The sequence below is a fragment of the Calidris pugnax genome, unplaced genomic scaffold, assembly GCF_001431845.1.
Source record: "Calidris pugnax isolate Ruff unplaced genomic scaffold, ASM143184v1 scaffold70, whole genome shotgun sequence".
In the NCBI taxonomy this organism is placed as follows: Eukaryota; Metazoa; Chordata; class Aves; order Charadriiformes; family Scolopacidae; genus Calidris; species Calidris pugnax.
This window is the reverse complement of record NW_015090862.1, coordinates 9,470,280-9,493,096: the sequence shown is the minus strand read 5'-3', so window position 1 is coordinate 9,493,096 and position 22,817 is coordinate 9,470,280. Positions and strand designations below refer to the sequence as shown.

The 22,817-nt window shown below is 37.2% G+C and overlaps 1 protein-coding gene across 6 annotated transcripts in view; it reads right to left on the bottom strand.

The window, feature by feature from the left end:
- DTWD1 (DTW domain containing 1) overlaps positions 1 to 22,817 on the bottom strand; it is a 36,853-nt gene that overhangs the window by 9,106 nt on the left and 4,930 nt on the right. For 3 of the 6 annotated variants that reach the window (XM_014944702.1, XM_014944699.1, XM_014944698.1), the window contains exons 2-6: positions 19,957 to 20,238; positions 19,470 to 19,613; positions 18,541 to 18,814; positions 14,088 to 14,332; positions 8,110 to 9,517 (exon numbers count right to left, since the gene is read on the bottom strand). In XM_014944702.1, the coding sequence (XP_014800188.1) occupies positions 14,103 to 14,332; positions 18,541 to 18,814; positions 19,470 to 19,613; positions 19,957 to 20,232 (924 nt within the window). In that variant the 5' untranslated portion in view covers positions 20,233 to 20,238 and the 3' untranslated portion in view covers positions 8,110 to 9,517; positions 14,088 to 14,102. Of the gene's footprint in view, positions 1 to 7,203; positions 7,304 to 8,109; positions 9,518 to 14,087; positions 14,333 to 18,540; positions 18,815 to 19,469; positions 19,614 to 19,956; positions 20,239 to 22,588; positions 22,727 to 22,817 lie in introns of those variants that run through there. The other 3 variants (XM_014944700.1, XM_014944704.1, XM_014944703.1) reach the window with 3 other exon arrangements.

The window sequence follows — 22,817 nt, the reverse complement described above, 5'->3', positions numbered from 1 at the left end:
CTGCCTGGGCTTTGCCTGTAAATACAGACCTCTACAATCATTAGTCAACTTCATGTCTAATCATCTCGGTTCCTATAGATATGCTATGCTTTCTCAGAAGCTGAAGTATCCTGGGCTTTCCAACATAGTGCTATTTTTCTTTACCTTGAAATCAGTTTTGAAAACCTAAGCCTGCAGATTCATTTACTTGCACACTACTTGAGTGCACAATATGAAGGCATTGTCCAGCTTCATCTTGACAAGTCTACTCTCTTTGATGGTTTTATCCTTGATTTTAAGTGTTTCAGGGCACAGATTTTGCTTTCTTGTCTGTTGCAGACTAGTGATAAGTATTAACTGTTATTTTAGTGATGTACAAATATGCAAGAGACTTGAAAATTTGCATTATAGGCATTAAAATACAATATGAGGTAGGAATGGGGTTATAACAAATGTTTGGTCAGAAACAACAAGGCTGTATTTCTTCTTTCCTATGTTTGCAATGAGACCTTTTGTTCAGATGTGCTCAAGAAGTATAAAATTTTGGGGACTTGGTGCCTACTTGTCACCTAATAGTGTCCAGAACGTATGTCACATTAGCGAAAGCTGAATGCTTCCTGATGCAGTGAGTTACAACCATAATTAATGTTATAGTTTTAGTGAAAAACATTGGTCAACTAGAAGTATCACACTTGATAATACAGCATACATCTTGGCAGTACTACATCCTCTTCCTTTAGTAATGATACAGCATAAGGCAAGAGAGTTCATCAAAGCCCTAGACCTACAACTACACTAATTTTAATGTCATCTGGTTTATGCCATTTGTCCTATCCTGGAATTTTGAGGTTTTACTATTGATATCTATTCCAGCTATCATATAAGTCAGACCTGCTCTTTATGATTAGACCTTAATGAGCAATGCCTCACTTTATATCTGTGAATTCTGCTAGGAGTTTTTTTCATCTTAAAAAAAATGAAGGCCTCTGGCACAGAGCTGGGGATAGTGGAAATGCAAGGAATTTGGACACAAACCTTTAATGGATTTTTTTTTTTTTACCCTGCAAATGGTACTGGTTTATAGCAAAGAAATATGAGATGAAGTTACTTCATTGGGCCTCCCTCTTTGTGTTAATTCTCATAAAGTAAAAAAAATCTCTTGCTTTTCCTAAAAATGGGTAACCTGTCACTGCCAAGATTTCTTCAGGGTAATCAGCTATTCAGTCTGAGATTTCTCTAAGAATGACAAGCTTTGGCCAACATTCATTTTCAATTTGCAACAATAACAAAAAAGTTTGTGTCATGATATTTTAGGAGAATTTAATTTCTGTAGGATAACTATACATGGAAAATATTATCGGAGGTCAGGAAACATTCAGTTTTCAGGCATCGCATCTACAGGACAGCGTAGTCACTGAGTTGAAATGTGCCAGCTAATCATTCTTCTCTTGTTGTAACAAATCACAAAAAGTTATAGTATTTCATGAATGTACGTGAACAAAAGACTATGGTTCCAAACATGTAGAATAAAATCCTGAAATAAATCAGTTTTTATGCACTGGATTGCCTAAAGCTACTGAGCACTTGCTGTGTAGCCAGCTGAAATGTTTTGCACCTCTGAAACCTGAGGTGAGACCTAGGTCTTCTCTCCCTTAAGTTATGGGCATTAGAAGTGCTGTGTGTACCTACAGCTGTAATCAAGCAAACTTCTCCAGCTGACCCAAGAATACAGTTGGCTTCTTTCAGATGCAGCTGTGTGTAGCCCTTAGCCAAATGGATGGGTCATCATGATGAGGGGCCTCTGGAAGGAGAGGGATATGGAAAAAAAGCAAGAGAACTGCCAAAGTGCCTCCCCCAGCAAAGCAGGCTGTTGTAGAGAATAATATTAAGTGCTGTTGGTTTTGTATAGCCACACTAAAAAATCCAATAGAAAACACTCAAAGACCTAGAAATTTGTTACTAGTCAAGATGTTTATATACTCTTCCTCTCAAGATTAAAGAAATTATTTTAAAAGGGTCAGAGGCTTTACTTGCAATAAAATAGTGAATTCCAAATAGAACACTCCAGTGTTAAAAACACACATATGCACACAAAAAAAATATCAATGTTCAGGGTGTTAATGATTTGTGGTTTTAATTTTCACTCATTTAATTGTCTCTTTTGGATTTTATTTCTGTCTAAGTCCTAAGTTTGTGAGGATGGCAGATCTTTCCTAATATTTTCCACACTGCAGAAGTAAGGAAGGCCGTAACAGCTGTGATCATTTCTCTGGAGATGCGTATGATCTGTAGGATCGTACAAAGGCAAAAATGACTCCGTACTGCCTCTAGGCGTTCCCCCTCCTCCTCAGGCTGCCAACTGTTAAACCAGAGTCTATGTAAGCCACTGACAGGTGGGAATCTGGTAATTTCAACAGCATCTTTTCAGATACTTGTATCACCTTGCACTGGCCATATTTCATTCACATAAGAATTTTCACTGGTTTATCTGTTTTAGAGCTGCTTTGCATCACTGGACCCAGCTTAATGGATGGGAGTCAAACTATATGATTTTGTTCCAAGCAAATATGCAGGTGATAGCTCATAAAGGAAGGTTTACGAGAGAAATTTAGTACACAGGGATCTTGAATTTACTGCCTCTTTTCTGCTGATAATCTTAAACTGTTTCTGACTCACTGTCCATCCTATAAGCTCAGACTGGAAAGGCAAGACGATGTATCAACTTTCATAAATGCCTGAAATAGGTGTAGTAGGTCTGAAATTGCTGTAAATGAGGCTGATCTGATAGCATTGTTGTATCTGATGTTTTAAGTTTGTCGACATATTTGCATGCATATTAGGAACTTAGAAGCAGCAGGGAAAAGAGACATTTCTGTATTTGATTGTTTTTATTCCACTCTTTGATCAAGTAGACCTATGGTTGTCTTACACCTGGAGGCTGTTCTCCATGTAACAGAACACTAAATGCCTTTGGCTCATGCACCTCAATCACTAAGAGGGCTATTGCAGCAGATACAAAAGTGGTAACAGCCAGAACATCCTTCTCTGGTTGCCGGGCTCCTGGAAGGCATAGCCAGCCCTGTGCTTAAAAACGTTAAGAGGAACGGAAGCTGGAACGTGATGCTGACTTTAGGGACTCTAGGAGAGTGAACAGCTGTACACACCATGAAGCTTGACTTTATTGGGCAAACTGTGAACAGCTTTAAAAAAAGAAAAGAATCGGTAGGCGCATGGGTAAGTATGTTTGGGAGAGAAATCACTGCTGCTTGAGCAGATGTCATTTTTCACAAAACCATTAAGAGTTGCTTGAAGGATGCTATGAGCTTGAAGTTACGGGTGATGTAGTTGATACTGCTGGTGCTACAGCTCTAAATTAAGCCCCATTTCTGTATCAGTGGTGTTAAACTAGAAATACACCATTCATGAGCACTGTGGCTGGAGGCTTTAGAAATTATAGCAATTTTTAAAGCTGTGTTCTACCATCTTAACTTCGGAATCTCTTGGATGACTAAAATGTTAATTCCTGGACCTACAATGGATTGTGTGTAAATGGAGTTGTTCTTGCGTATAGAGCTATGGAACTGATGAACTGAAAAAATGGGTAACCTGTCACTGCCAAGATTTCTTCAGGGTAATCAGCTATTCAGTCTGAGATTTCTCTAAGAATGACAAGCTTTGGCCAACATTCATTTTCAATTTGCAACAATAACAAAAAAGTTTGTGTCATGATATTTTAGGAGAATTTAATTTCTGTAGGATAACTATACATGGAAAATATTATCGGAGGTCAGGAAACATTCAGTTTTCAGGCATCGCATCTACAGGACAGCGTAGTCACTGAGTTGAAATGTGCCAGCTAATCATTCTTCTCTTGTTGTAACAAATCACAAAAAGTTATAGTATTTCATGAATGTACGTGAACAAAAGACTATGGTTCCAAACATGTAGAATAAAATCCTGAAATAAATCAGTTTTTATGCACTGGATTGCCTAAAGCTACTGAGCACTTGCTGTGTAGCCAGCTGAAATGTTTTGCACCTCTGAAACCTGAGGTGAGACCTAGGTCTTCTCTCCCTTAAGTTATGGGCATTAGAAGTGCTGTGTGTACCTACAGCTGTAATCAAGCAAACTTCTCCAGCTGACCCAAGAATACAGTTGGCTTCTTTCAGATGCAGCTGTGTGTAGCCCTTAGCCAAATGGATGGGTCATCATGATGAGGGGCCTCTGGAAGGAGAGGGATATGGAAAAAAAGCAAGAGAACTGCCAAAGTGCCTCCCCCAGCAAAGCAGGCTGTTGTAGAGAATAATATTAAGTGCTGTTGGTTTTGTATAGCCACACTAAAAAATCCAATAGAAAACACTCAAAGACCTAGAAATTTGTTACTAGTCAAGATGTTTATATACTCTTCCTCTCAAGATTAAAGAAATTATTTTAAAAGGGTCAGAGGCTTTACTTGCAATAAAATAGTGAATTCCAAATAGAACACTCCAGTGTTAAAAACACACATATGCACACAAAAAAAATATCAATGTTCAGGGTGTTAATGATTTGTGGTTTTAATTTTCACTCATTTAATTGTCTCTTTTGGATTTTATTTCTGTCTAAGTCCTAAGTTTGTGAGGATGGCAGATCTTTCCTAATATTTTCCACACTGCAGAAGTAAGGAAGGCCGTAACAGCTGTGATCATTTCTCTGGAGATGCGTATGATCTGTAGGATCGTACAAAGGCAAAAATGACTCCGTACTGCCTCTAGGCGTTCCCCCTCCTCCTCAGGCTGCCAACTGTTAAACCAGAGTCTATGTAAGCCACTGACAGGTGGGAATCTGGTAATTTCAACAGCATCTTTTCAGATACTTGTATCACCTTGCACTGGCCATATTTCATTCACATAAGAATTTTCACTGGTTTATCTGTTTTAGAGCTGCTTTGCATCACTGGACCCAGCTTAATGGATGGGAGTCAAACTATATGATTTTGTTCCAAGCAAATATGCAGGTGATAGCTCATAAAGGAAGGTTTACGAGAGAAATTTAGTACACAGGGATCTTGAATTTACTGCCTCTTTTCTGCTGATAATCTTAAACTGTTTCTGACTCACTGTCCATCCTATAAGCTCAGACTGGAAAGGCAAGACGATGTATCAACTTTCATAAATGCCTGAAATAGGTGTAGTAGGTCTGAAATTGCTGTAAATGAGGCTGATCTGATAGCATTGTTGTATCTGATGTTTTAAGTTTGTCGACATATTTGCATGCATATTAGGAACTTAGAAGCAGCAGGGAAAAGAGACATTTCTGTATTTGATTGTTTTTATTCCACTCTTTGATCAAGTAGACCTATGGTTGTCTTACACCTGGAGGCTGTTCTCCATGTAACAGAACACTAAATGCCTTTGGCTCATGCACCTCAATCACTAAGAGGGCTATTGCAGCAGATACAAAAGTGGTAACAGCCAGAACATCCTTCTCTGGTTGCCGGGCTCCTGGAAGGCATAGCCAGCCCTGTGCTTAAAAACGTTAAGAGGAACGGAAGCTGGAACGTGATGCTGACTTTAGGGACTCTAGGAGAGTGAACAGCTGTACACACCATGAAGCTTGACTTTATTGGGCAAACTGTGAACAGCTTTAAAAAAAGAAAAGAATCGGTAGGCGCATGGGTAAGTATGTTTGGGAGAGAAATCACTGCTGCTTGAGCAGATGTCATTTTTCACAAAACCATTAAGAGTTGCTTGAAGGATGCTATGAGCTTGAAGTTACGGGTGATGTAGTTGATACTGCTGGTGCTACAGCTCTAAATTAAGCCCCATTTCTGTATCAGTGGTGTTAAACTAGAAATACACCATTCATGAGCACTGTGGCTGGAGGCTTTAGAAATTATAGCAATTTTTAAAGCTGTGTTCTACCATCTTAACTTCGGAATCTCTTGGATGACTAAAATGTTAATTCCTGGACCTACAATGGATTGTGTGTAAATGGAGTTGTTCTTGCGTATAGAGCTATGGAACTGATGAACTGAACAGAATTGAGACTTTAGGTTTGGATTGTAGGTGAGCAGTATTGAAATGAAGTACGCAGTATAACATAATGGATTTCATCCTCAGATTGCACATATGCGCTCTATTTAGTGACCTCACAAGGGCCTTGCGTAAGACTGCCTCTGAAATCTTAGGAGTATTTATTTTCATGATAACTTACACAGAGAATGCACAAAATTTTGTAATAGTTTTCATTAGCACATGTAACTGCCAAGATTCGATTCTAGGTTTGAACACCAACAGATGGACCTAATTTTTTTCATTCAGATGAAACAACAAACTGTCATCATTTATTGTATGCTTGATTAATGTGCTTTGGTGTTGTCTTGATAACTTGAAGTAGTGGCTTTTCCTTTCATAATAACACATTTTGTAATATATTTCCTTTTTGTCTCAGATACAGACTTGGCTCTGGTCATTGGTGCAAATGACAGAGTAAAGTGAGCAGCACAGGAAGATCCCGATTGTATTATCACTGGCATGCCAATACCAAAACTCTGGAAACAAAAAGGTACTAAAGACCAATGACAGAGTTCAGTACAGTGTTAGTTATGGTATGTTGATTTCTCACAAGAAAAGCTCCAACAAAGAGAGAGATAAACAAGAAATGTCTTTTCTAAATTGATGCCTCACAAGATGAATGTACACAGGCACGTTTAACTGAAAATGGCCACTGGCCTCTACAGAGAGGGTAGACCTTTGCAGGGGCCTAGAAAAATAATTCCTGGCCATTTCCATAGGACCAACCATATGTTGGAACAGCAACAGTATTGCATGTTACCTTGCTTGCTTGAATCTAATGTGTTAGTTTTTGTGGACTTTAAAAGATTCGAGATTTCCTGTTTCTTACCACATTATATTTTTTTTCCTTTTAAAATGAGCAAAATCAGATAGGCTATGCCGACGTTAGAGATTATACTGCATTTAGAAGTTTGGCAGTGTAGTTTTGTTGGCAAATTCCCTGGCAGCTGCTTCGGGCATTGATTTTAAACCAGTTCCCCAGATAAAGCAACCCATGTTCAAGGAAGAGAGGAAGCTTTTGGCAATGTAAAGGTTTCTATGTTATATTTTTTGCCAACACAGTCATGATAGAAAAGAATGCAAGCATTTTTGTACTCTTAACTGGCAAAGGTATGCAGATCGAAGCCAATATTCTAAACACACTTAGACATGTGTGAGGTTATAAGAGGAAGTAGCTTGATCCAACTGCTTCAAGTAGACCGAGGTGCTTTACACAATGTTTCTGAAAACTGAAGCTGTATCAAGTTGCTTCCTTGTCTGCTGTAAATCTGGAAAAAAAAAAAAAAAGCCAACCCAAACCTGACGCTGCAGCACTGATTCAGCCCAAATGAAGCCTGTGAGGAGAGAAAGCTAGATAGAATTTTTCAGTACTAATCACTAGAAAAATCGGTTTCAGTTCAGCTGGAATTCATGCTGCATTTGGCAAACTATTTAGTCATGAAACTGAAGCCCAAAAATAATTTTTGAAAGAAATAAAATGTTTATGATGTTCCTGAAATACAGAGTTTTTATTTAGCATTAGTAGCAATATTCGATATTAAGTCTGTAGTTTCAGCTTGAGCAAACTTTTTTGCTGGAACCCAAAGTATTTTTCTTGTGTAGAAAAAGACACTAAGGATGCTTTTTTCAGACTAACAAAGAGTCTGATTTTGTTCAATTCATTAGCATCTGTCTCTAAAGCAAATAGTTTCAGAAGCTGTACAAAAGCAGACCTTTAAGCTGTGAGGGTGGCATTCAAGTAATGCCACCCTCACAGCTTAAGAAGACTCACTGATTATATGAGACACTTCAAAATGGAGTGTGTCCTAGGAATTTTTTTTATAATTCATATTTTAATTGAGTAGAAGTGAGGTTTTCCATATGGAAGCCAACCAAAGTCATTATGATGAAAGCCATTAAGATATATTTATGATTTAAGTAATTATGATATGTATGTTTAAAACTAGGACTTGTAGACATTAACAGATATAGACGTTAATATAACTCTAGATAATAGCAAATCATTATTGATAGCATGTCTGTTGAAGACGATACTGAGACATAAAATGTCGCAAAAAATGAAGACTTCATGTTATTTACCTCACAGACAACATGTTTTATTAAAAGTTATGTGTTATTGCAGATAATATGCACAAAAGAGTATTCTCATAGAGGCCAGGTCTTAACCTCAGTTTTGTAGGACAGAAGTTATAAAATTTACAGTTACATTAATAGGTTTACATGCTGTTATTTGTTATAAAATTACCTTGAAATAGAGTAAAAACTAGCGTAAAACAAGGAATTTATAAACTAATTGCATATTATAAATAAAAAAAGAAAGCATCAGAGAAACACTAACTCTGGCTTGATCATTTTATTCTCCCGTAAGTAATCAAGACAGCAAAGAAAACATCACATTGCATTCTATCTAATATGAATTTTCCATCAAGAGTTATATATGTGCATGTTCACTGCAGGTGTTCATGCACACAATTACTTGTGGCAAACACATTTTCCCCAGTACCGGGGGGGTGCGCTCTTGCTCCTTTCTCTTCTCTGCTAAACAAATGGCGGTGCATGATCCACGGCACTTCCTTTGTGCAGGAAGAGTCAGAATTTCTGTGTAGTTCATCAATCTCTAAATTTTTCTTTCAGTTTTACTCTTTTAAGTGTTTTGGAATAACTTGTTTACCCCTTTGGCCTCTTTGGCATGCCCTGTTAAGCCTGTATGTATGTATGTATGTACTTTTTTTTTTTTTTTTACAAATCTAATACTTCAGTGCTGCTGGAGATACAAACAAAATGTGATACTTTGAGACAAAATTAGGGAACTACACTAGACTCGTTAGCAGCGATATTCTAAATAGTGAAAAGGTATGAAATATTATTTGTTTTTCCAGTGTATTGTTTGGAGGGGTAATACAGCACCCGTGCTGGGTCATACATCCAAACTCAACAAATGAATTCTTAGTGAAACTACTCATCTGTGTATGTTTACAGGCTCAGCTCTATGTTTGCATCTAATTAATGTATACATTTGCTCTGTACATATAGGATTTTATTCTTTAATTTTGTAAACTCTGATAACACGCTTTGATTTTCTTCGTTCCCTAAGACAGAAAGAGCATAGGAGAAAATCTTTGGCTTGTGTCCTAACGCATTTATCACTAGGAAGGAGGTATATATTTATTCATATTTACACATATACACACACTTCTGTGTAGCTCTTCTATCCCTGTTGTTGGAAAGCAGAAATTTTACAATCAAAACCTTTGAAGTAGTAATATTCAGACTTGAGAATTCATGCTGAGTTCTACTGGCTTAGGGGCCCATATGTAGAGACACGTTATTCAGAGGCAGAAATTAATTACAGGTAAAGGGAAGTGAAGCACACACGATCATAGGTCAAGTACGGCTCAATCTTGGGTGTGCTGGTGTGGACCATTCTCTTCTGTTCACTCTTCTCTGGTGTGTTTCTAACATGGTATTGGAATACCAGTGGTCTGAAAAGTCAGCAGTAAAATCATAGTTGACATGAATGTGGTAACAGCACCAGTATTGCTAAAGTTAGACAAAAATTTCCATTTTCAGTGAGGTGAAAATACAAAGTCTGCTTTGCATTAGAGGAGGAGTTCCTACCTCATGCTGTGGGACTCAAGAACTATTTGGTTATTAATTATTTTTTTCTGGCAGGTAGTGATAAAGAAATCACATCACTAGGAGTGTTTGTAAAGTTTAATGTGATACAGTACTTTCAAAATTCTACAGCATCTGATTTCTCTTCAGAAGCCATAACATGGCAGCAATGTGTTATCTTTCCTAACAAGTAAACAGGAAGGATGTTGTAAAGTTTTCATATATACACTTACTTTGAATTGTTGGTATTCCTAAATTCACTAGTCAAAATCAGCATTGTCACTAATGACAAGATGGAAAGTTTACTAAAACAATGTCTCTCAAGACAAGGGATAACATTTCAGGAATTACACTGAGTTGTTCAGTACCATAATGGGTGACCTTATATTCCGGTACTGATAGATCAGTGTCCTACAGCCCCATGATACTTTCCTCATAGTGGGAAAGCTTTCCTGTTTCAACCTTGCTGTAGTCACTGTTGTTTTGTGTCACAAAACAAGTTTGATGAACTCAGCTGATACGCAGTTTTTTGGAATACTTTGAGACACAAGTTAATGGTACCTAGGAGTGTATTAACTGCATTATAGTAAATAATGGGAAACCAACAGGAAGTTTCCCCCTCTCTGTGTTTGGGTATTTTCAAATATAGGGATAGGTGGAACAGATTTTCGCATTGCATTACATTTTATATAAGTATATTATGGCCATGGTTTATGAAGGTAAGACTGATTTTTAAAGCATTCACGCAAAATACTGAAACTCAGTGCAAGAGAAAAGTGAGAACAGATCGCTGCATTACTCTGCAATCAGGCCTCAAGAACTATGTGTAAAACCACATGGAGTTAAACTGAAAAAGATTGCAAGAAGCAGTAGCAAAGGATTTAAATCAGGTGAGATTACAAGTGCTCTGGAAATTTCTGCTGTAGATTCTAAGTTGCCATCTCTTTTCAATCTCAGTGTGTCTTTACCCCATGGATTGACATGACCCTTTATTCAACCTAGGCTTGGATGACTTTTGTGCTACCTTCCAGGAAAGGAATTGTTTTTTGCAGCTCCCTCTCGTATTCATTTTGAGAAAAGGATTAAATCTTCCCTCTGACCAAGCATACAGGCATGCTAAAGTGAAGCCACTTCACGCTCCTGGCCAAAGAAAGAACAAAAATACCCACAATAAGCAAAAGCAGATGGCTTCAGTGGCAGGAAATGAATGAGCCAGACTGCAGGTAAAATCGTTCTCTGAACACATCGCGGAGGTTTGTAATGACAGGTTCTTTGTTATCTGGGGCCTCTCCACAGGAGGCCAGATGTCTTCTGTTGTGAGAGGAGATAGATAGAGATGCTCTTCCTTTTCCTCCCCCTTTAACTTATGGCTGTTTAAGTTACTGCTAATGGAAGTGGAAGCCTGTTTTCCCCCTTGCTCTCTGATGTTTTTGGAAATAGAAGAGATAGTGAAGGGGTATTCCGATATGAAAGAAAAGGCCCAGAACTGCCTTTACCTCCCCATGACCCTCATTTTAAAGAACAGGGAGGTCAGTGCTGCTAATTGCACTTGAAAGGATTAACCACTTGATCGCTTTCATTTGGTGGAACAAAACTACTCTTTAGTCTCAAAGCTAGGAAAATGTATCAGCAGTATTGAGACACTTTCGGTGTGAGGTGGATGACTTGGTTGGTTTGGCTTCTCATACCAGTACTGAAATTAAACACAGGATTTAAATATTTTTACAGAGGGAGCAGGAGATGGAAGAGAAGGGGGAACTACATCTGCTGTTCAGGCAGAACAGATCTGCAGCAGAAGTAACAATAACCTTCTTCGTGCCCTCATAAAAGGTTATCATAGGAATATCAATGGCCCATAATTAATTATGGATATTAGATGTGCCTCTGTCACTTAATATAAGAATGATTCTTGCATTACACTGACGTTGCACTGGAAGAAAAAGAATCTGAACTCAATTCCTGGACACAGTGTTCAGATTAAAAATCTTTTCTGTACATTGATTTCACCTGAGAATTAAAAGTAACTTACTTTTGGAATAGATTTTTAATTCCCATTGTTTAAATAAAGTGAGATACATAAAACTTAAATTTGGAAACCATTTTTAACTGTATGAAACTATTTTCCAAAAGTAACAAAGAACAGCTTATATAAGCTTTTATCTGACCTCTGCTTCTTAAATAAAAAAACATGTTTTCAGGGAAATGTGTCTTGGAAATAACTCCCCCTCCCCCCCGCCCCGATTTTTCTCTCTGGTTCTTGTAAAACATTAGGTCAGTGGGTTCATTTTATTTTTGTTTGTTTAAAGTGGGTGAAAGTTTCCTTCTCAAGCTATTATACTTGTGTGATTTTTTTAAAAAAATATTACAGCAATCTTTGCTTAAGAAATACAAGAACAGATGGAAATGTCAAAAGACTATCGAAATTCATACCAAAGGAAATAGCATTAATCATTGTAAATAGCTAAAATAACCTCTTAATAGCAATAAGAACCAAAAGAATAAGAAATGTGTTGTTTCAATAGCAGTGAGACATGACTGCTGATTTTTCCCATTGCCTGGCACATTGAACTCACAATATACTGAACAGCTGTGCCATTGTATATGTATATTTAAAAACAACCTTTCTCATTCTGGCTTCAAGCCTGGGTTTCTCGTGGTGCTGTTATAGTTCATGCACACGTCATGCACACTCGTGCCTTAACGAACATCTCTTTTTGCAAATGGAGATGATGTGTTCTGGTTGTCCACTGAAATACTTTTTAAAATGCATTAAATTGTGCAGGTAAGCATACAAATCTGAAGTATGACTTGCAGAAAGAGTGTATGTGTATCTTGTGTTTTAAGCAGTATTAACTTTGATTTCAGTATTGTGAAGCCTTAAAAATCATAGCACAGCTGATTTGTATGGGTTGCTCTGTAAGCATAAAAAGATTTTCTTGAAGTACTTTTCAAGGCACTGTTTCTGTGTTCACCAAGGTGTGAGGGTACCCTCCTGGAGAGTAGGCTGCAGGTGATAATTTAGCCAGATTTGTTAAGGGAAATATACAAGACAAAATTTCAGAATTTGTTTAAAAAATAATCTATTACAATGTTTAGATCTTTATCCCTTTGACAAGATTTAGTTTTTTATTAACATACTTCTAAGAATATTCAGAAATATTTATCCATTTCATATAGTACCTCTAATGAAGCATTTTTTCTACCTTAAGACTTTAATTTCTACCAACATGATTTTTTCTGGCAGTACATCCTAGTATGATAAAAATATAGTTGTATAACTCTCTGCTTGTAAATATATAGCTTAGGTCTATTACCTCTGGCAGCATTAGCTGTGCTGGTATAGCTTGGCAAAGACATGCATGTGTAATTACATTCACATGTGATGACTCTGCCAGCAGTGCTAGACATACCAGCAAAAATTTCATCAGCACAAACAAAGTCTTATTTATGCTGTTCAAATTTGCACTCTTACTGTAAAATAAAAAACACAGCAGATCCACAGTCTGCCTAATTTAAGGAAATCTTGTTGGAAATGTCAGAACCACATTCTTCCCTGCTCCTTGTTTCTGCAAATTACTTTGTTTTAGGTCCTGCAAAAAGATCTACATTTTCAGTGTAAATGAGCCCTTTCTGCTGCTTAGAATACAAGTATGTGGCATCTACAAAATTTTACCGTCTATGATATGCCATAGTGACACTTGTTAGTGTTCCCCAAAATAATAACTATTAATAAACACTTAAATAATTTCTTTGAAGTAGTCTAAAATTATCCAAGAAGTTGAGAATAATCTTAATATAACAGTATATGAATGGCACTATAGAAATCATGCACTTCATAATGATGTTTAAAGAGATTGCCATTTTCTATTAGTAGGACAATTTTCCAGAATTAATCTTGGAAGTACTTAACTTATAGTCTATTCACTTAATGTGGTCTTTCATTTTGTATTGGTGCCCCTCCCCCCAACCCCAAATTAAATACCATCCTAGTAATTTCAGTAAGCTTTTGAAGTCATGAAAGTAAAATCAGTATTTTAAACACAAAGAAAACATCTGAAACAAACTATTAATAATAATAAAAAGCCAGCATGCTAATTCCTTTTTACAGTTAGAGAGATCTCTCCTTACAGCAAGAGGGGCCAAGTCCTCCTATCCCACCTCAGGAAATACCCTGCCTGTGGTGAGCATATCAGGTCTATAGGTTCAAACGCAGCAGTATTTATCTGTTTCCAAATAAGTAATTCTGATCAGACTGCTCATCTGCGTAGTTCTAAAACCTCAAGTGTGCAGGAGGAGGTTTACAGCTTGCTTTTGGACAAACACTGTAGCTGTTTGTCCCAAGTACCAGTTATTTTCACATTTCAGTTAGATAAAAATAGTTGCATTTGTGTAGTTTATCATTACAAAAGAAACCAAATAAAATATAGTGTTACTTACCTATAGACAGACATCTTACTCTTTTCCTGCACAACATTTGGCATTTTTAATCAATGTGTACATAAATGAAAAGAAAAAAAGCAGATTATCATATTGTCCTTTGTAGTTCTCTTTCAAAATCTCATGATGATAGTCCACAAGAAAATAATAAATTGCTTCTATTGTGGAAAGGTATGTATCTGGCTTTCCCTTCTGATGACGCCAAAAGCAAGTTTTCCTTGTCTTCAACTCAATCTGCAGCAACCCTGTCAAGAAAAAAAGATGACAGATTAGACGTTGTGGATTGGTGGATGGAATGCCAAACAAGTCTTTAGTTTTGTTTTCTGTCTTATTTGCATGCAAGCTAGCAGCAAATTTCTCTTCCTGTACTTCCATTTTTCATCTGTAAAATGGAGGCAACAATTTTATCCTCCTTTGTGAACCACTTTGAAATTTGATGAAAAAGTGCTGTAAGTTCTAGGTTGCAATATTAATATTTGCAATTAAAACTTATATCCTTTATATAAGGGTTTATATAATTATATCCTTTCATTCACACAGCCTCACAGTCCTCAGTAAACTGCAGGGTCTCTTTGGATGGGAAGAGTGAAACCCACACCTATAAACTCATCAGTGTTTATAAAGTGATTAATAAACTTTTGCAAAGCTAATGCCTTTCAAGTGTAAAACAGAATCTCTCAGACAGAGTTTTGCTGAACTGAGGAATATTTGCTAAAAGCCAGACACTTTTCACTTATGCTTGTTAAGTAACTGAAATCTCACTGGGATTACTCAGGAGTAAGCATGACAGAATCTGGTCATTAATTTTACTAGGAACTAAAAGTGTTCCCATGTTGAGATAAAAGAAAGAAATTTGGTCACTGCATGGAACATGAAAATCTTTTATCTACTATAATCTCTGCAACTGTTTTATTATTCAGATGGATTTTAAACATATATCTTGATTTTTTTTATGTTTCTTAAGCTGCACAAACTATTCAAAATTAAAAACACCTTAATGTGTAACCACTTTGTAAACAGGATGGAAAGCTGGATTATAAAGAAAAGCGTATATACCTGTCAGTCCCTGGATCAGGTTGTAAAATAATCTTTCTCTAAATGTTAAAATCAGGTACTAAGCGTGTGTCATGGCATAGTTAAGTAAAAAAAAAATAATTAAAAGATAAATAAAGTAATAGTATAAATAACAATACAGTTAAGAATTGCTTGGAAGCTATGGGCAGAGAAGTTTCACTAAGGTCCGAATTCAGGAGTGCAACGTGGCCTATAGCCCAGCACTTGTAACTCTATACTTTTTACCTTCAAACTATATTTAATTCTTTCTAGTGTATTTGCAAGATGGATTTTGGCTTTTCAGTGAGTAATGTATGATATCTTGCATAGTAAAAGAAGTCTCTCTCTCAGTGCTTTTAAAAAAGCTGGACAGGGGATTCCATCACTGAATTTAAATGTTATTGCTGGTATTTTGGGATTAAAAATTCAAAATAATGTAGCCTAATTATTACTTCTCATAATCCTATACACGTGTATTCAAAACAGTAACAGGAAACTGCACTGAGCTTGTTGCCCTCAACATGTTTCAATATGTTACAACTAAGAAAGATTCTAAGTTTTTATCAACAAGATGTATGTAAGGCATAAAGTTTACACACGTGCTAAAGCCTGTTGCTTACTCTGAGCCTTCCATCACCTCTTTGTCCCTGTAGTTTATACAGTGAACTGGGAGATCCACTAGTTCAAGAAATACCAGTGTTGAAAATATTAAGTAATGACTAATTATGGTTTGTACCTATGGCAACTAGTAAGAGTCTAAGCTTACTAGTGGGCCATTGTTATTTTAATTATACTGTTAATTTCCTAAAGAGCTAGCAGCTTGGAAATGCTAATTCAGGCAGGAATTCTGCTCCTTTCCTAATTTTTTAGATTCGCAAGGTTTACGTACCTTGGACTCACCTTGCCTCTGCTATGGCCCACTTCATATGTTATTTTAGACAATGTGGACACTCGTGACAGAACTCCCACTTTTTCTTTGCATCTAAGCCCATAGTGTTATTTTGAGGGAAGAAGAAAGATGAAGACATGAGGACAAGAGATTTGCCAGAAAAAGAGGATGAGGGGAGTTTACCTCAGAAAACATTAACTTACTGCTGTCAGATGTCCAATCTGTGCATAGGCGAAGGCTCCCATTTTCTTGCAAAAATGAAAGCAAGCACAGAAACTTAAAAAACCCCAAACAACTAAAGCAGATGTATGATTCATGAGAGTATAGTAGGTATCCCCTTGTATAAGAGGATGTATAACCTATTAAAATAAAACGTTTGGCTAATACAAAGTGGATCAAACTTACAGGAAAAAATACCAAAGCAATCTGTTTCTTTAACAACCGTAGTGATACTGCCAATAAGCTTCATCACTCATCAGAAAGTAATCCTTAACATTGATGCAACTGTTTCCTTTCTGATCTAGAGATCACTTTTAATGAAGTAATCAATCCTAGACATTACCAACTTTCAAGTATTTCCTGTCTTTAATACAACTGATTTAGTTTTGCTCTCCAAAGATATATTGCACCACTTTTTTCAAAAAGACACAGAAGTACTTTTTGTCCAAGTTTTCTAGGCTTTTTTTTTTTTTAAGATTGATGTACTCATTTGCTTTCTCTTGCAGTACAATTAGCTAGATTTACTCTCTATAAATGCAAGCTTACAAAACACAAGGCTTTTCTTTACATTTTCTTGGCTTCATTAGTGTTTCCATCCAGTATTTCTTGTAAATTTATCCTTCTGAAAAAGTACAGCAATTACTTTTCATTTGGAATTACGAACTATCATTTTTGAACTTTAACATACAAGAAATATTTTGTTGGATGATGACTTCATTTGTAGTTGAACTGAAAAATGACAACAGTTCTCTATTTTTCACTTGTGTACAACAAAAATTTCATCAGTTTATGCCTAAGGAAACTCTGCTCCATTCATCTTGGAAGCCAAAACAGCAATCTCTAAAAGGAGATTTAAGGCAACTTAGGTCCTTTATAACAGGCACTAAGGAAAACAATGAATGCATGGGTTGTGCTCACTGCTGTGCCTGCCATGGAGGGCAAAATTCTCCTCTGGCTGTGAATAAAAGACGGACATGCGTGACACTAGTCACACCTTACAGCAATCCTGAAGGGAAGCAGACAGCTGGAATACAACTGGAACAGAGATGAAGTTGTAGAAAGGAGGAAAAAGTTCACCAGATCAGCATTCACATTGGGGTAACTGGAAACCAGTCTTTAAGAGCTCCAAAGTAGTAACAATCACAAATTTTTGACTGATGCACTACATAAGCGCCCATGGAAATCTTCAGTTCCTCTGGCTGCCTATTACTTTTCTTAAATTCATTCTTTTAAAATAAGTTCCAAATGCTTTACAGTAACTTGCAACATACAATTACTCTAATCTTTACAATAATGCTTCAATTTATTTGATAGAGTATGTTTTGTGTTAAACTAAATACTTAGTAACAGGATTTTAATTAGCCAATACATTATACTAACATGTGGGATTCTTTAATGGACTGACTAGACAGCAAGGCAACAGTCATCTTGCATGTTAAGAAGTCTGTAAAATGCCTTGCAGGGCCCACTGCAAAGCAGGCACTAATAAGGAGTAACATGCATTACATACAAACTTCGTAGCCTGTCTCCAAGCTAAATGCACCTTTTTCACTAACTGAAAGTATTTTCAAACTCCTATTTATCTCAAAGGAAAGAGAATGCTATTGCTAAAATGCTTGATCTTTTATGGTTTTATATCGAATACTTCACTGTAAACTTCTTGTAATGAATCTAAGGCAAAAAAAACCCTTGCAGAATTACAAGTTTTTGCCTTCAGAGATGGGAGGGTGTGGAGGGTAGCAGGCATTCCCCTTTTGTCTGGGAAGGAGTGATGTCATTAAAATGACCATGAAACAAAGAACTGTACTAGAAAAAGAAACCAAACCATGACATACTTGTGCTGTATCTCCTAGATCCCTCTTTCACCTTCTAGTGGCCTGTCTGCCACTAATGTGTCCAAAAATTCTCCCCTGGGTCTCCTGAAAAAGTAGATAACCACCTGCAAAGGAAACCTTTCTGGCTTCTTTCAGAGGTCATTCAAACTCTTGTTCTTCGGCTGTCCAACTTGAGAGCTTCCTTTCTGTGAGACTGAGGAAATTTCTTCCAATAGTAGGAGAAATAAGTGTAAATGCTCTCTTAATTCTAGTCTTATCATTTTGCAAAACAAATTATATAGAGTCTTGGGCTTGGGAATTCTTCTATAGCACTGAAACTGGATGTTGAATCTTTCATACATACACAGATATAGCGTTAGCTATACACATATCATGCTCAGGTCTATTATACAGATATATATTTCCCTCAATCATTTCTGTAGCAATAGCATTTCTGTATCAACTTTTTTTTTTTTACCTTGAAGTCGTTCATCAGTTATTATTTTGTTAGTTTGATTCCAGGTACTGTCAATAAATATTATTTTCTTCAGTCTAGTGCCTTCATTCCTGTTGTTCGAGATGCATTCATTTAGATTTTTTTCTTCTTTAGGTTCCATTTTTGCTTGCTTAAGAACTGGCTCTCTGGAACAGTCATCATCCTTATCACAAACACCCTTCTTACTGTATTTTTGGAGATGAAAAGCAATATCTTTTACTGAAACTGAATCTGGGCCAGGAAATACAAGTGCTATCTAAATGAAGAAAAGAAAGAAATCTGCGTGTCAACAAAATGTAATACAAGGAACGGTTTCATTAAAGAACATAAATTTTCTGTCCCCACCCAAAAACATTTAAGTCAATTAAACATTTAAGACAAGAGTATCTCTTAAAAAAATATTCTATTGTCTAAAATGATAAATGACTATGTTAAATTAATGAATAAAGATCTTATTAGAGATCTTTAATTAAATGTTGCCTGCATGCTTCTACTACCAATTCTAATACTTTTGTAAAAATTTTCTTTTCAAGACAACGGTGTCAACCCTGAGGAAGTCCGAATTTTATTTCTTGTTGCAGTATATGGAGAAGAAAGGCCATAAAGAATAGTTTCTAATTTGATTCACAAATTTAAAAACAGAAGAAACAATCTCTTCTGTCCTTATGTCTATTGCAGGTTCCACAACTACTTTACATCAGGAAAACCAGTGATGGCCTTAGTATTTAACCACTGTCCTGCTGTAGACCTAAGCTTTGAGAGAGCTCAGGATGGAGTGGACTGGATTAATAGAATAGTGCTTTCCTCCTACTCCCTGCCAGCAGAGTGCAGTACCACTGCAGCAGGAAGTACAGAAGATATCTCTGCATCTCCCCAGCACAAAGCCCTGATATCTATATAGAATTTCTTACTTCATGTCTTTTTTCTTTGTATTCTGGAATGCAAGGGTATTTATAAATTGTAACATCATCGGGTGCCAGGAGCTTAGCATGCACAGCAGTGCTTTTGCCGTCTGTTTCATTTGGGTGTTTAATAATGTCAATCTTCAAAGGTAACTAAGAAAGGAAAAAGAAAAAGCAATATTTATGATCATATATACTGGTAGAAAAATGTGTACAAAAATTATGCAAAACTGAGAAGAAATCCATATGGGCATGTAATTAAGACATATTTGACAATTTTTGACAGTATTTTTCTTTTAATAAGTTTAGAACTAACCTAGAGAGAAGTGAAAAGAAGCACCTGTACATTATCTCAGTTCACGTAAATACCTAAGTATGCAATGAATGCAATTTGGAATGTTGCAATAGTAATGTGGTAAAAGCTCTAGAAAGAGTATTCATAAGGTAAAAAAGATGTGGTCTGAATATTATAAAAAAATCCATAAGAAAGACTGACCTTCACAGTCGGAATTTCTTTGGTTGGAACAGTTTCAACAGGAACAAAGCATGTATAACAATAAAACATCCTTGAACTACTGCATCGGGGGCATTTTGATCTCCCACTCTTTTTTGCCTTTTCTAGTACTTCCTGCGACGCTAACTGCAGTTGTTGAAGTGGGTTATCTTGAAACGATGATGTACTCTGCAATTCTAGACTTTCCAAACATTCACTACTTCTTTTTGGTCCTTGAGAGTTTTCTTCATTTAAAAGTGTAGAAGAATTCATAGACATGGTGAGCTGAAACAGACAACATATTACAGCTGTTAAATAAAAAATCTAATATGCTACAAACTAATTTATTGGAAATTACTCTGTATGATCTGTATTTAGGAAAAAATACTCATCAAAAACGGTATTTCCTGTAACAGAAAGAATAATAAATTCATCTGATTCAGTTGTTATAGCACCGACAACTCCAAACGGGTTTCAGGAGAGCACGATACAAACAGCTAGAAAGAACTTGAGATCTGTATTATTAATGCACATATACGCACGTTCATAATTTTATTAAGGTAAGTTATCCCACTTAACTCATGGAGAATTATCTTTTTTTTCTCTTGGTAGGATCAGTGTCTAAAAGCTTGTGAAAACACTGGTAGACACTATTTAAGTGGATGAGCAGTCCCATTAGTCTTCAGCACGACTATTGACAATGAATTAAATGTCTACATGACAGAAATCCGTAAGAGAATTAATTGTACAAATTTAGTTCTGTATCCTGAAATTTATTGTGTGTGGGCAAACTAAACTGCCTGAATGAAATCACTGTTGACAGAACTTTGTAAGATAAAAGAAATCTTTTCCAGGAGCAAGACCCGAGGCTGAAAAATTAGTCTTGAGCTAAAGCGTGGCTTTGGTGCTCCATATACTACATGGTAAGTGTTGACCCACTCTAGACTCATTCTGCAAGTTTGTATTTATTTAATAACATTGATTTTTTTTTTTTTTTCTTTCCAGGCTTTCTTCAGGACAGATGTTGTCTAGCTCTCCACAGCTGGCATACAGTTCTCACTGCGTACTGTGGGTAAGGTATCAGGAACATGACTGTGTGCCCACAGCTGATCTGGGCAGGATTGGTATTGCTGTGTGCAGAGCTTCACAGTCACAGTTTTAGCAAAACCCTTCTGACTTGGGGTCCTCTCTGGTCTTCAGAGCAGCCCACAGTCAGGAGCCTGCACAGTCTCCAGCAGTTATAAACTGCCTTTTGCACTCTGTGCTGCATCACTTAAAATTAAAAAAGTCATTCTCAGTATTTACTTTCAGCTAATTTAGGTTTACTTTGACATGTCAGGGATCACACTTGTGAAATGATGTAACAAAATAGTCATGTTTAACAAAAACAAACAAACAATAATTCCTGAGATGTGATCCACAATTAAGTGTTTAAATAAAACCAAGTGTAACTTAATTGGAAAATAACAAAAACCAAAATACTTGGCTAACTTTCCAATAAAAATTTAAAATTAATCCCAGAAAAATTAGTTGCTAGTTTCTGGTAAAATTAAATACTCATGCATGCTGTGATACCTTCCCCTCCCCCGCGAACAAGCTCTAACTTTTGAAAGGTCAGGGATGTCCATTCTAACAAACACAAAATCTAATATGCACACAAATTTTATACCGCAATTGGCTTTTAAATATATCTGAGATAAAGCATCTCAGACTGACCCGTACTATTACCAAGATTCTTCAAGAAGTGCAGAGTGCAAGAGGCCCTGTAAGTTGACCTGCATTCCCAGCCTGCAAACAGGCTCAGTATCATTTCTCAGTGTAATGAATGTGGCGTGCAACTGTGACACCCCGAAGCACTGCCATTATCCATACTGGTAAGAGAGATGCTGCCCTGATGATGGCACAGGAAAACCTTTGTGGTCTCAAAATAATAGCTGTTGACAAAGTTACAGCAGCCTACCTAGGGTTTCAAAACAAAAGACAGCAGCAGAGTTCACACAACCTGCAAATCCAAATCCCAACTCACACAGAAAATTTTAAGACTGTAAATAATAACTCCATCTACACCTGATCTGCAAAACGCAGATAAATCACTGGCACTGGAGGGTCCCCTCCACATTCCCACTGCAATTCTAAGACAACTTAAAACCTCCGTCAGGACAGAGTCAGGGCAGGTTCATAGAATCATAGAATCATTTAGGTTGGAAAAGACCCTTGGGATCATCGAGTCCAACCATCGACCCTACTCTACAAAGTTCTTCCCTACACCATATCCCCCAACACCACATCTAAACAGCTCTTAAACGCATCCAAGGATGGTCACTCAGCCACCTCCCTGGGCAGCCTGTTCCAACGCCTGACTACTCTTTCTGTGAAAAACTCTTCCCTAATGTTCAGCTTAAACCTACCCTGTTGTAGCTTGAAGCCATTCCCTCTTGTTCTATCACTAAGAGAAGAGACCAGCACCAACCTCTCTACAGTGTCCCTTCAAGTAGCTGTAGAGAGTGATGAGGTCTCCCCTCAGTCTCCTCTTCCTCAAACTAAACAGTCCCAGCTCCTTCAACTGCTCTTTGTACTATTTGTTCTCCAGGCCCTTCACCACCTTCCTTGCCCTCCTCTGCACCCACTCCAGCACCTCGATATCTTTCTGGTATTGAGGTGCCCAGAACTGGACACCGATACTCCAGGAGCAGCCTCCCCGGTGAGGAGTGCCATCTCCTCTCTCATATCAGGCCTCAGCTGGCGGCGGCAACAGCTGCTGAGGAGGCACCAGATGCCCTCAACCTCCAGCGGTGGGGAGATGTCCGCTCCACACCGCGGAAGGAGCCCCAGGCACGGCCGCGACACCCGAGGAGAGGCGGGAC